The sequence below is a fragment of the Emys orbicularis genome, chromosome 9 (genome assembly GCF_028017835.1).
Source record: "Emys orbicularis isolate rEmyOrb1 chromosome 9, rEmyOrb1.hap1, whole genome shotgun sequence".
In the NCBI taxonomy this organism is placed as follows: Eukaryota; Metazoa; Chordata; order Testudines; family Emydidae; genus Emys; species Emys orbicularis.
In genome coordinates this window covers 47,032,720-47,046,687 of record NC_088691.1, presented here as the reverse complement: position 1 = coordinate 47,046,687, position 13,968 = coordinate 47,032,720, and the positions used below count along the sequence as shown (strand labels likewise).

General features: G+C 53.0%; 2 protein-coding genes across 4 annotated transcripts in view; one reads left to right on the top strand and one right to left on the bottom strand.

The window, feature by feature from the left end:
- The window catches only part of DKC1 (dyskerin pseudouridine synthase 1), a 29,669-nt gene extending 16,314 nt beyond the window's left edge, over positions 1 to 13,355 (top strand). Inside the window, exon 16 of the mRNA XM_065410769.1 lies at positions 13,238 to 13,355. Coding sequence (XP_065266841.1) covers positions 13,238 to 13,286 — 49 coding nt within the window. The 3' untranslated portion in view covers positions 13,287 to 13,355. The remainder of the gene's footprint in view (positions 1 to 13,237) is intronic.
- MPP1 (MAGUK p55 scaffold protein 1) overlaps positions 817 to 13,968 on the bottom strand; it is a 38,420-nt gene continuing 25,268 nt past the window's right edge. For 2 of the 3 annotated variants that reach the window (XM_065410773.1, XM_065410774.1), the window contains exons 6-12: positions 13,094 to 13,290; positions 12,357 to 12,463; positions 9,693 to 9,773; positions 8,042 to 8,122; positions 6,225 to 6,427; positions 4,883 to 4,957; positions 817 to 993 (exon numbers count right to left, since the gene is read on the bottom strand). In XM_065410773.1, coding sequence (XP_065266845.1) covers positions 817 to 993; positions 4,883 to 4,957; positions 6,225 to 6,427; positions 8,042 to 8,122; positions 9,693 to 9,773; positions 12,357 to 12,463; positions 13,094 to 13,290 — 921 coding nt within the window. The remainder of the gene's footprint in view (positions 994 to 4,882; positions 4,958 to 6,224; positions 6,428 to 8,041; positions 8,123 to 9,692; positions 9,774 to 12,356; positions 12,464 to 13,093; positions 13,291 to 13,968) is intronic. The other variant, XM_065410776.1, reaches the window with a different exon arrangement.

Below are 13,968 nucleotides of genomic sequence, written 5' to 3'. Positions count from 1 at the left end.
TCATTGCTGCCTTATTGGTGTCTGACTATGGTCAGAGGTGTCAAGTGACAACTGCACAGGCTTGAGTCAGGAACTCCACACAGCCAGCATGGAAGACCAGCCCCTGGGTTGACTAACTCCCGCTCACAGTTAAAAATAATTAGCCCTTCTGATTATGAAGAAAACCCTTGGAATACAAGCTGTGGTAGCACTGGCTTAGCCTGAAAAAACAGCTCTGTGATTTGCACTGCCCCTGCATCTCATGCATGTGCTGACTCTGAAGACTAGGGCCAGGGTTTTCAAATGGTGCATTCTGCCCAGCTGCATCAGGTAACAATGTGCAAATGGCCAAATAAGGTTCAGAGCTCATGGTGTTAGAAGTGCCTCCATCCTAGCTTCAAGAGTGAAGCACAGCACAAAATAGCTACTACTCACAGGGTTAGTTACTAGAGCAGGCCCCTATTTTCCCCTCAGTCATTGGGAAAGCTTCCCTGTATGATCAGTAGGAGTGTTGCTGAGTGGAGGGGTACTATATGGCCCCAATTGTGTAGCACTAGGGTACAGATCGTAAGATAAAATAGAATTTTTCCCCTAAACAACACACCAGGGAGGAGGCATCACACTACAGTAGTGCTGATGCACAAGGACTGGTGGCTTGTGGCCTGAGCTGGGAGAGCCCTGCACTCTTACCCTGGGCATAATAGACCAAATGAGACACTGGCCATAGAATGTTAAAAGAGAAGGGGGCTGGGTGTTGAGCTATGTAGAGCAGGGGTTTCCCACCATCCCATTCTGCAGGATGGGAGTAGCAGGAAGCTGCCAGGGTTGGACAATTGCTCAGTATACCCAGGAGACAGGCACCCACTGGGGTGAGCTGCAGGCCTGCTCAAAAGCTTCTTGTAGCACCTTGAGGCTCTCATCCACACCGTTGTTGACTAGTGACAGGTCAAAGTAGTGTGCGTAGCGGCTGCAAATGCTCTCCGAATCCTTGCGTAGTTGCTGCAAGGCCTCCAACTGCAATAGAAGAGAGCCAGTGAGCTGGGGCTTGTGGGAGGGGTAGTGTGTCCATGCAGAACCCCCAGGCCCAGGAGGTTGAGGCAGGGGGGTTGCCCCTATTGGCTTGGGAGATACATGATGTACTGGGGGAAGGCCTCTGGCCCAGATGGGATATTGCACCCATCTCTTAGTGCAGTGGCTTGTACTGGTCTCAATATGAATGCCCCCTTACTCCTAGAGCAAGTTGCCCTTATGGCCCGTGCAGGGATACTGCATTATGCCCTTACTGCTGTGTGGACTGCAATGATAGCAGCTTATTTAGAGACTTGCAGGTGCTTCCTAAAGCTCTGGGTGCTGCATACCCAGAGCAGCACAGGGATCTGTGCATGCAGCACCACTCCGTACTTGAGAAAGCTAGCTCTGTTTTGGGTTTTCCACACACTACAGGCTCGTGGCCGTCCCAGCAGAGTGCATAGGAGCCAGCTCCCTGAGCTGGCCTGCAGAGGACCTATACACCTCAATGCAGGTTGCAATTCCCATGTGAAAAGAAATCCCTTCTAGCTGGGCTACTGGGGCACTTTCCCAGCAGTGTTATACTGGTCTAACTTCCCAGATGGGCACATAGGAATAACAGTGCCTCTTCGCTATGGCGCTTTGAATGTGCTATCAGCTACAGCAGAAGGCAGCATCCCTGCGTGACTGTAGGTGTCCCTCAGCAGGGAGATTAGAGCCATACACTTCTGCTGGTAAATTTCCCATGGGAGACAAACTTCCTCAACCTGCCTCTGGAGCAGAGCCCCAAAGGCTGAGACAGGTGGTTGAGGGATGAGGGTGAAGGCCTGGGACTCTAGACAAGAATTCTGTTCCCAATCCAGCTGCCAGCCAGCGGCATGCGCTCAGGGAAGTTACTTCCCCTCCCTCCCTCGGTTTATTCAGACAGCAGGCTCGTTGCAAGTTGGACTATCAGTCTCTGTTCACAGCCCAACCAGGCCTCTCTGCCCCACTTTCCTAGTACCTCTACTGTGAGGGCTACCTTTGGTAATGGCAGGTGTCAGAGGTGGCTGCATGGCACTCTGCAACACACTGAGCTACTGAAGGTATTGCAGGCCTGCAGGAGCCTACTGCAGCATCCAATTAATATTGTAAATAGGAACTCCAATACAACTTCCTTCCCGATTCTCTCTTTCAGAAGGGTAGCCGTGTTAGTCTGTATCCACAAAAATGAGGAGTCCGGTGGCACCTTAAAGACTAACAGATTTATTTCGGCATATGCTTTTGTGGATGCATCTGAAGAAGTGGGTTTTTTTTACCCACGAAAGCTTATGCCCAAATAAATCCTTTAGTCTTTAAGGTGCCACTGGACTCCTTGTTGTTTTTCTGATTCTCTCTAACATTGTTTTTTCATCTCTGTCCCGAGTAGCACTTGAAATTAACATGGCTCTTCTGTTTACCAGCATCATGAGCTCAGCTCTGGGCAACAGTGAATTGCTGCAGCTTGTGCCCCTCTCTCGGTGTGGCACTCAGCAGCCAGAGCATATTTAGAAGGGGAAAATACCCCAGCTCTCTGCCCTCTGAGCTGCTGAAGGTCATGTTTTGGCTCTAAACTCTCCCCTTAACTTACTAAACAGTTACCTGAACTGTGAAAGCAGGCTAAATATAGCACTTGCTTCACCACCCAGGGCCTGTCCCCTGTGGCAGGAGACAGTTCTTAGCAATAGTAGCTCAGCCTTGTTTCACATTGGCACCTTCAGGAACTGCAGTCAGTGCATGGGGTAGCAGGCCCCTGGAGCCAGCTGGCCCACAACTTTTTCAGCTAGCACACGAGTTAGCCCTTATGTAACACCTTCCATTGGACAGCACTTCACAAACACAGACTAATCACCTTCCGGGTGGCACTTCATTCAAAGGCTACATCAACCCTCCAGCTGTTACAACCGCCTGATCAAACTGTCTGCAACCTAATCCTCAGCTACAGGTTGACTGACAGCCAGCCCTGTCCAAGAGCATGGAGCGGGGGTCCTGTGTGGCCAGGACTGAGTTCAGGCAGGGCTTGTTTACTCCTCTAGGGAGTAAACAAGGGAAAATGGGACACCCACAGGGCTGACCCAAGGCCCCCCTCCACTCCCCCATCCCCCACGCAGGCCAGCCCTAGTCCCCACTCCCACGCAGGGCTAGCATTGCCACTCGCCCCCCCCCCCCCCGCACATTTCTCTGTGCCCCGTTAGGGGTTGCACCCCACTTTTTTGGCAAAACTGCATTTGTCCAGTTTGATCAGTTGGCAAGAGCAAACGGGACAAATGCCCAGTTTTGCCAAAAAAGTCAGGACGGCTGGGATAGGGCTTAAAAAGGGCCTGTCCCAGCCAAAACGGGATGTGTGGTCATCCTGCTCCTTTCGCCCCCTGGTTTCAATGTCCAGCTGTGTGGAATTTCTCAGCTCTGCCATTGCCACGTGGGCACCCTGCTTAGCAACGGGTTAGCTTAGCTGGGCCGCTAAGGAACCAAGAGGGTTAGAAAGACACGTGCCTGCTGCAAGCTGCAGCCTGGGAGCCCAGTGCTTTCTGAACAAATCGCTGCATAAACCCCCCTTTCATCTTCAGTTGTAAGGGGCAGCAGCTCAGTTAGCTAAATAATCAAGAGAACATACGCTGTTCCTGTGTGCTATTTGCATAGGCAAGACTATTCAAGGGCAGGACAAAGGGACCCATCCAACCGCACACCTAAGCCAGTCTCTCGTACAATACCCATCACTTTGGCTGCTGCACAGCACCAGAGACTGCACCATTAAATACCCATGAGGCTGGAGAGGGGCAGCTGATCTGGGTGTTACTGTTTTGGGCTGGCTGCAGTCTAATCGGTGTGAGCCTCACTGACAGCAGGAAGGTCTCTGCAGCTAGAAACTACTGCGAGTTGACAGTGCTTTGGCTCTAGGAGAGCCCTGGGCAGGGCAAAGTCAGAATCCGTAAATGCCAGGGCCCCTTAGGGAGCCATTTGTGGGGTGGTTGGTGTCCTTGCCTATTGGAAACTCAGCACCTTAGCTGGGATTCATACGTGAAGGAGGGGTTTCTGGGGAGAAGCTGCTGACAAACCCTCCGCCCGCACTGCCCCATCCCCTGTAATTCCAGTCCTGAGATAGCCTTCCCCTCCCCAGTTCTGGGGGGGGGGGGGAGGAGAATGAAGCAGCAGGGGGCACCCTCCCCAGCTATGCTGCTGTCTGGGGTGAAGGTCTTGCTGCCTTCGCTATTCCTATAGGCTTGGAGGCAGCCAGGCGCTAGTGGAGAGCTATGGAAGAGCACACATGCTGGACAGTCTCACTCCCTCAGCTCCAGCCACCACAATCCCTCTAAGAGCAGAGGAAGCAGCCCTGGGGGAGGGGCAGCTTTGCCTCATCTCACCTCCTAAGGGATTCCTTTTGCAAAGTCACTTGTTCAAGTCCAGGCAGCCACCAGCATGAATGGGGAATCAGCTCCCAGCCCCCTACAAACAGCTGCTGTGCCCCCAGCTGGGTGGGGGGGGGGAGCGCACCCACGCTCACAGCTTTGGAGTTACCTGGTGCTCTCAGGGAGGTTTAAGTTTGGGATATTTCAGATGAACTTCACTCCTCCAGCTGGGAAACCCAGACACCTGACAGGGAACGGGCAAGCTGGTTTCTGAACGGGACAGGAGAACAAGTCCCCAGGGAGGAAAGGGAACAGAAACAATTGCTTGGGGTGAACCGTACCTTTGGGGTCCCACTGCTGTGAGGAAAGGTCTCTTCATCCCCCCGGCCACAAGCCACAGTGGCCACGGTGGGGTGCAAAGAGGCAAATGTGCGTGGGGGAGTGAGTATGGGAGGACATCCGGGCCAGATGCGCTGGCCAGCGTCACGCCTGCGTAATTGCTCCACCTCCCGCCACACCACGGCACCCACCTGACTGGCCTGGTCTGTTGGCGCGATGAAAACAATGAATGGGGACAGCTCGGCAGTGCGAACAATCTTCAGAGTCTGCAGATGGAGGGCAGGGAGAGAGAGGGATGAGGAGCAAACGGAGCACAGCTGCTCTTCAGGGCAGGGCAGCTCCGCTAGGAGCAGAGCACAAGGCCCTTCCTGCCTTCCAGAGCACTGCCAGCTCTGCTGGAGGCCAGGATCCCCGAACATCACACCCAGGGCATCTGCCAGCCTCAGAGGGAGGTAGACAGCTGGCCACAGAGTGGTGGGTCAAAGGCTGGCTCTGTGGGGCTGGGGACAGCTTGCACTGCTGCTGCCAGAGGCCTTTGGGCTCCAGGCCTGTCACATCGGCTAAGTATAAATTCACTTTAAAAATCCTTAGCTCGGGCTGCAGCAAAGAATTCCGACTGCACCCTTCCAGCAGCTGCCATGTGGATGCTGGCCTGGCTGCAGGAGCAGCTGATGTTCTGCTAGCTAGACAGTGCCGACCTGAAATAGTGACACCTGAGGGTAGAGCAGAGCTAGTGTGATCTACCTCTCCAGGCCAGCAGCTAGTGACCTCCGCAGCTGTAATTATCCTCTCTCATCCCATTGGAAAGTTCTCAGGGACCCACAGAACAGCCTTCATCATTAAGGGCTGGAACAGTCAGCTCTGACTGAGGGGAGAGGTTTGCCTCCATGCCCTCGTCAGCTGAAGGCAGTAAGTCACCGAGTTGGGGCGCAGATTCCCCTGCCCTTTCCACCGTGCCCTGGGGATGGATATGCCAATCCCGTGGCAGCTTTGCCATCTGCCTTTATGCTCCGCTTCTAGGAGGCGGGTGCTCCCTGGAATATCTGTGCAGCAGGAAGGTGTGGGGCCATCAGCAGCGGTCTCGCCCAAGGTATCTGCCCAGTACGGGGGCACTCGGTGGAGTCCATCCGTTGGTTTTATCTCTGTGGTTATTTTCCTCCCTCCATGCCCTTCCCCCCTGGCTACCGGCAGGTGCATAGCTCAGTCCAGCTCAGTTGCCCTCCACAGCGTCCCACTCTCCTAGCCAAATGGCCTGCTCTTTCACTGCCTTGCCTTTTCACCCAGCCCCTTCTTGGGTTATACTTTAAGGGATACATTTTTCACCCAGCCACTAACATTATGCCCGCGAGTGATGGGCCCCAGCGTTCTGCCTGCGCAACTGGTGGGCACAGTTGGGAAGACAGGGTTAAATCCTCCTTTGCACCCCCAATTGCATGTGCAGTTAAATGTGGGTGCAAAGCTGGCCCCGCAAATTTTAGAGGTGCTTTTTCCAACTCTGACCCCTGACACGCTGCCCCCGTCCCTCCCCCTCACCTGGGGCTCAATGTCCAGGATGGCGATTTTATCCTGCTGGTGGATCTGATGCACTGTTTCAAACTTGGTGCCAAATATGTTTCCCTGGTAGCTCCCGAACTCCAGGAACTCATTGGCAGAGATGTCCCTGGTCATTTCCTCAGTGGAGATGAAGTGATAGTCCTTCCCATCCACCTCATTCTTCTTCTGGGGGCGTGTGGTGTCTGGATGGGCGGGAGAGCTGGGTGACTGACCCATGCTGCCACCCCACAAGGGAACCAAAGGGGCCAGCCAGCTTGGGCCAATGTGACTACTGAGCAGGAAGGCTGTGGAGAGGGTGGCTGCTGTGCCATTCTGCACAATGGGAAGCCTAATGTGTTCCCAAAAGTGGGGCTCAGCTGGACCCTAGGGAGGCCAGGAGAGGGGAGCCAGAGGAAGTGAGCAGTTGGTGAAGAGAGGCAGGGCCTTCACCAGCTTTAACCTTTTGCTGCTTGGAACAAGGCTGGGCAGAGCATGGATTTGCTGCCTGTAGAGCTTTGAAAGTTGCTCAGGTGAGGTGATCTGGAGCACTCTTGCCTCTCAACCTCCTTGCCTATGTCAAGGGCCCCCCAGCCCTGCCCCTAGCGATTAGTATGGCAAAGCTGGTGTTATTCATTGGCCAGCCAAAGTCACTGTAAGCTGCATCACTTGGGAACAAGGGCTCATGTTAGAGCCTGGAATGGACTGTAACTCTTTGGACAGTTCTATTGGTAACAAAAATCAGGCCCAGCAAGACCTATGAGGCCTGCTTTGAACCTGACTAGGTTTCGTGTTGATGGTGTCCTTTAAAGCCAAGGGAAAACACTGACCTACCAGCTCTGAGGCCAGGCTCCTGACACCTCTTGTTCTATTTCTCCGCTGCTGGCAGGAGGCTCCAAAAAGCCAAGATAACCCAATGAAAGCAACCTCCACCAGCCTTTGCATGCACACCAGGCCATTCCCAGTATGGGCCTAGCTGGATGTGCTCTTCTCCAGCTGGCCTTGCCATGTTTTCAGCACTGCTCAGGAGTTATGGCAGGAACACGGGGTAATCAGCCCAATCGCTTTCCCCGATGGCAAGGAAAGATGCCCCCAGGACAGACAAGCTGCCATCTTGCTGGAAAGTACAAGTGTGCTGGAGACGCTGCTGCCTTGGTCGAGGCAAGCCCCATTTACCCAGCATGCACCCTGTGGGACTACAACACCTTCCCTAAATATGACTGCGGGCAACCTCCAGAGCCACTTTAGCAACACTAGCAAAACAGACCAGACAAAACTTGCTCAACGCAGTGGGTCACTGAGACATCCAGTGGCAGGAGCTCGGGTCTGATTTCAAGGCTGATTGCACTGAGGTTGTGCACTCCTGTATCTATGAACACATGGGGCTGAAACATTCTCTGATGGCATTTAGGGTGGTCCCGTTACTCTCGTGAGTCACTCCAAAGGAGCATCAATCACATCTTCCTGCCACTTCACCCCCACAGGGGTTCTGCATGCACCACGGACGGTACAGAAAATCTGTTTTAGGAATGCCTTAGAGCTTCCCTTTTTTTTTTTTTTTTTTTTTTAAAAACAGGGACTATTTTTGGTATCCTTCGCCCAGTACTCAGTGACCATGAGCTCAGACTGTCCAGGGCTCAAAGGGAGTTGGAGCAATCTCTGAACATTCCCTGAAACAGCTTTTCTGCACCTAAAACCCCCCAGCTCTATGCAGTCTTCAGGCAAGGCTAGGAGTGAGTGCTGGGAAACTGGCCTTCCTAGGGCTTTAAAATGGCTAGTTCTGGTTGTAGAGCCCGACCCCACTGTGGGTGACTACTTACATGGAGCCGGATACCCAAACTTCTCTGGGTTCTTGCTGAGCAGGGCATTCTTAATGTGGCTACGACCTACCCCGCTTGCACCTGTGCAAGAGGATGAGAGAGGGATGGGAGATCAGTGCCCCCCCCGAGAGAGGCTTTCTTAATGTGGCTACGACCTACCCCGCTTGCACCTGTGCAAGAGGATGAGAGAGGGATGGGAGATCAGTGCCCCCCGAGAGAGGCTTTTCCTGTGCTGGAGAAGGGGAGAGGGTGATCACAGGAGCCATGTGGGGGGAGTAAGAGAAGAACCCCTATTCATAGGAAGGACCTCTGGCAGAGAGAGCGGGTAGGGATGGAGCAGGATGAGCTAGCCATGGAAATTCCATCCCTGTTGGGTCGCTGAGCCCATCCACCAGAAGGAATGGGATAATGGCTGCCTAGGCCAGATAGCTGAGCCTCTTCGCCCCTTTGGAACGGACCAGACACTGCAAAATGGGAGACCCTGTTCTTTTCAATACAGCCATAATGCAGGACAGCGCACTTCCAGTCCCAGAGCCAGCCCACTGCTTCTCCATGGACTGGGCCAGGCACAGCCTCGGCACTGCCGAGTTACGTCTGGATCCTCCTAGGTGCCTAATGCCCAGTGAAACCAATAGGAGTTAGGCACCAAAATACCTTTCAAGATCTTGACCTTAGTGTCTACACAGTGGCACTCAGCAACGTTAATCCAAATTACCGAAAGGAATGAATTTAAAATGAAATAATTCAACCACATCAAATCCCCGTGTGGACTCTCATTCAGAATTAGAGTGGTCTTAATTAGGTTTTGTTTAAAGTGAATTAAGATAAATCAAATTAAGGCCACTTTAATTCTGAATGAGAGTGTCCACACAGGGGTTTAATGTGGTTTAACTAACCCACTTTAAAAGCTAATTTAGAATAACTTTCCTGAGTGTCCCCATGTAGACATGCCCTGAGTCTCATACCAAGGGGTCTGTGCCATGCAAGGCTCAGGACAGGGATTGATTCCCACCCTTAGGTTTAAACAAGAGGCAGCTTTATCATTCTTTAAAAAAAACACTGCATTGTTTTTGAAAACCCACCCCCTCCCACCCAGGGCTGGCTGCTCCTCCTCCAGGTTCCCTCTGCAGCACAATTCACACCATGACTCGGGTACTGCTAACAGTGCCAGTTTCTAGATGCCCGAGCTGGCCAGCACAGCTGTGCCTGAGGATGCCAGTTCAGCTCTTGAACGAGGGGATGGTAACTTCTACTGCACAGCCAGCAGGGGCAGCTCAAAACAGGGGGAGAATGGGGGTTTGGGGTGACTCTTGCAGCACTCCAACCCCCCCCCACAAATCTCTTTAGAATCCAGAGGACTCTCAATCCGAGGAGAATGCATTTTATTCAGGCCAGATGTAGGTCATAAATCCACCAGCTGATGTTGTATTAAGGATCAAGGGCTTGATCCAAAATCCATTGAAGTTAATGGAAACACTCCCATTGCCTTGGGATCAAACCCGTGTTAAAGGAATAACTGACTAACCCTCAGCCAGCAGGGTTCCCCAATGGAAATGCTCTATCAGGTTCCGTTCTGTCCATTGTCAGGGTCGGGGTGGAGAAGGACAATGGCCAGAAAAGCACAATGCGTACAGAAGGGGCAGGGCCATACCTATCAGCACCAGGGTCTTCCTCTTGAAGGCTGGCAGCCTCACCACCTCCTCATACGAAATCACATCCAACTGGTCGAAAACTGGGAGGAGAGAGGGGAAATGGAACCAAGAGAGCATCAGAACCAGTCCAGATGCAAAATCAGGGCACATCCTTGCCCAGGGCTGCTGGGACGTATTGGCATCGATATATAATATCACCACCACCACATAGCTCTCATATTGCACTTTGCATCAGTAGATCTCAAATCACTTTACAAAGGTCAGTATCATTAGCCCCCTTTTAAAAATGGTGAAACTGAGGCACAGAGAGGGGAAGTGACTTGCCTTTTGGGGGGCACAAAACTATTTCCAAATTCAGTGAATAGTCTGGGCTGGAAAAAAAAATGGAGATTTTTTAAAGTCAAAATGAAATGCTTTGACTTTTCCTTCCAAAATGGCATTTCATTTCAACATTTAGCTAAATTTTAAACGAAAAAAAATTAACAAAAATTAAAAAAAGATCGTGCCTGAGAGAGAGAGCACGCGAGAATGAAAAGCACTCCAAAACAATAAACCCAAAATGATTTTTCCCCTGGCAAAAAAACCCCAAAAACATCAGACTTGCTTCAAACCAATCTGATTTTTTTTAAAGATTTTTCAGTTTGGCCCATGTACCAAAAAAATCAATTATGCACTCAGCTCTGGTCCTGAGGCTCTCTCCTAAGTCACACTGCATCCCTTAGAAACTCAGCCACAGAGAGAAATCAGCAAATGGTAACTTACTTTGGGGATTAATATGGGGAAACTGTTGTGACAAGGTGTGAAATAAACAGCTGATCCTCTCCTCTCCCCGTTCAGTTCTGCCCAGGAGTCTGGACCCCAGAGGAGCCAAATTGGAAGCTGCAAGACTAACTCTTAGCTGAAGGAGTTATGGGGATCTTAGTTTATTCCCCTGAGGGAGTTGTGGGGATCTTTATTTATCACCTTGATTTACTGCCCTGTTTGTCACCATCTCCCAGACTGCAGGCCAGGCCAGGTGCCAGCATGTCCCCAGGCTCTGGTCACACGACTCTCCACCCCCCATCACTCAGTTCTCTAGGACATTGTTGGCACTGGCTTATTACGGGTCAGTTTCAGGTCCTGGTGCCTTAAAACAGTACAAGCAGATCATCACTTAACCAGCAGGGTTTGTTTGCTTGGTTTGGCTTGGCTTGGCTGGGCTTCTGGATGAAGGTGGTGAATAGGGAGGATTCTCCCTGATTGAGGAACAGATTTCTGATCTGTTACGAAGTTTTAAGAAGAGGTGAACTGAAAACCGCTGACTTGCCAGGACCTGAGTGCAGGGTTTGTGTTTGTCCTGATGCGTCTGATGACGAGGGCCATAAATTAGCTCAGGGCCAAATTTCCAAGGTCTCCACTCCTACAGTCAAGGCAGCTCAGCACCCATTTCAGCACCAAATAAGGACCAGGATTTTAAAGACGCTCAGCACCCATCATGTACCCACTGTGCCAAACTCTGGCCCTGGTTGTGGGTGCTGAGCCCTTCTGAGCATTCCAGCCAGAGAGCTGCTTCCCGGTGCCTTGTGCAGAAGAGGTGTAACGTGTCACCGGGGTGCCATGGCAATGCTCGGGTGTAAACGATGACACAGTGCAGGGGAGAATTGGGCCCATAATTCCTAATGCAGAGCAGAGACCTGACCTTCTGGGAGAGCAAAATCCCAGGGGAGAGGGAGCAAAGCGGGCAGAGATCAGGTGGGGGAGCCTGCAGGAGGGGCTGGGCTGGGGACCATCCCTCTGGTAGGACAACAGGCTTCTTTAGTTATGGGTCTCTGCCCATCCCTCCTGAACTGGGATTTAACTCTGCACCCATCCCCAGCTAACGCACTTGGGCCTAGAACAACTGTAAAAAAACACAGATGGCTCTTTTACAAAGCTGAATGGCTAGTGGCAGCACCCCCCTCCTCCCTTGGCACCAGCCGCTGGCAGAGTTGTTCCTACATAGCTCTTTCCTTCCAGTCCGGCTGAGAACACCGCTTGTTTAAACCCAGATGACATCCTCTCTCCTCCCTGTGTACACCCCAAGTCCACGCCTGTTGCGACTCCACAGCAGCAATGTAAACAAGCCAGCGGGTCGGGCTCTTTGCAGGCTGCTTTGCAAACAGGAGGCGAGATCTCCGAGGGGAAAATAATGGAGAGTCATTTACCAGATGACTCAGGGTCATCTGACTGATTTGTACCCGAGGGGGCTCTTCCAGGAAAGCCAATGCCAGATGCGGCGCTGGGCAAGATGCCTTTCCTCATGCTACCCTGGGAGTAGGTGTGGTAGCCTCCAATAAGGAGACAGCTACCAGAGCGCGCACTGCCATGCTGTGCAGCTCTGACTGCACTGTTCCCAGGAGGGGGAAGTTAAGAGATCCCAGGAAAGACAGTTTTCACATGACCAGGGGAGCCTATTGCAGAGGACATGTGGATCACAGCCCCGTCACCAGGTTGCGGCACCCTGCGTACGCTGTTCAACCGGTGAAACGACCTCACAGAGCCCAGTGCTTGGTCTAAGCACCAGAGTCCTGCGAGCGCCCCTGTCCTGCTGCCCGATGGGAAGGTGCATTGTGGCGACAGAGCTGCCAGGGTTGATCCTGAGCAGCAACAGACAGGGGCTCATGACAAGGAAGGGGGCCGCTTACTTGAGCTGTGCTTGGCCAGGTATTTGTCTTTGCACTTCTTCTTTTTCCCAAAGGGGCTGCAGCTCTGGGCTTCGCTCTGACTGCACTGGGTTGTACTAGCCACACGCCTGCAAGGGGAAAAACACACGAGCGATGGAGGGGGTCAGATCAGGTCAGGTTTTGGTCCAAACCTAGCGACCCCCAGAAGCATCAGGATTTCCTCAATGCACAAGAGCAAGGAAAGGATACTCAGGGCTCACGCCAAAGGGGTCAGAGAGTATCTCCTTGCCAGATCTAGTGTCCACACCAAGGTGATCAGGGCAGCACCAGGCTAGACCCATGGGTCACTGTGGCCAAGGTCAGAGGGCGCCAACAGCCCATCCCAAAAGACACAGTCTACCTAGCTCTCTGCACTGAGTAGCTGGTCCCAGCTTCTCCAAGGAGCAGCACCTACTAGGTCTAGGGTGACCAGATGTCCCGATTTTATAGGGACAGTCCCGATTTTTGGGTCTTTTTCTTATATAGGCTCCTATTACCTCCCACCCCCTGTCCCGATTTTTCACATTTGCTATCTGGTCACCCTACACCAGTCTCATCTCTGAAACATATTCCACATGGATGCAAGGCGGGGATTCTGAGCTACCAGCCCATGGGCAGCTCCCATGCTGGAGATGCAGCACTTGGAGCTGTGCACAGAGCCTACAACTGGGAGTCCCCCAGCCCCCCTATCTGCTTTCACCAGCAGCTCTGGAACATACCATTCTTGCAGTTCAGGGGAGGGGATCAGCCCTGCTGACTCCGTGGAGGACCCTTCTACCCGGCCCTGCCACCAGTTGCTGTCATCCTTGTTGATTATTTGGATGATGTCCCCGGTCTTGAACTTCAGCCCCGCCTCCTTGCAGGGGATCAGGCTGTCCATCTTGGGATCGTAGTCAAACTGGGCCCTCATGAACATCTGGAGAAGAGGCCAAAGGTCAGCCGGCCAATGCCACGTGCTTTCGGCTCGGCCATTGCTGCTACGCGGCTCCTGTGACGTCCCCGAGCAGTGACCATACAAGATGGGGTAAGAAATTAACTGGCCCAAACTTAAGCTGCAAGTGTAGGGCACATCCCCATCTAGTCTCCCCTGTCCCTGACCCCCTTTTCAGATCTTATCTGCAGACCTGATGAGCTAGAAGAGATGCCACAGCCTAGAGCGAAGGGGCCCAAGCACTTAGAAATACCAAACGTTAGATTACGTCAGGGGTGGGCAAACTACGGCCTGCGGGACCGTCCTGCCAGGTCCCCGAGCTCTTGGCCCGGGAGGCTTGCCCCCGGGCCCTCCCCTGCTGTCTCTTCCCCCACCCCGCCGCCTCAGCTCACTTGCTCCGCTGTCGGTGCAATGCTCTGGGCAGCGGGGCGGGGAGCTCCTGGGACAGCGCAGCTGCAGAGCCCGGCCTAACCCGGTGCTCTGTGCTGTGTGGTGGCGGCGGCGGCAGCGACAGCGTGGCCCGGCTGTAGCGCCGCCAGCGACCGGTGCTCCAGGCAGGGAGCAGGGGGGTTGGATAGAGGGCAGGGGAGTTCGGTGTAGTGGTCAGGGGGCGGGGATGTGGATGGTGGTCGGGGGGGAAACATGGGGTTGAATGGGGGCAGG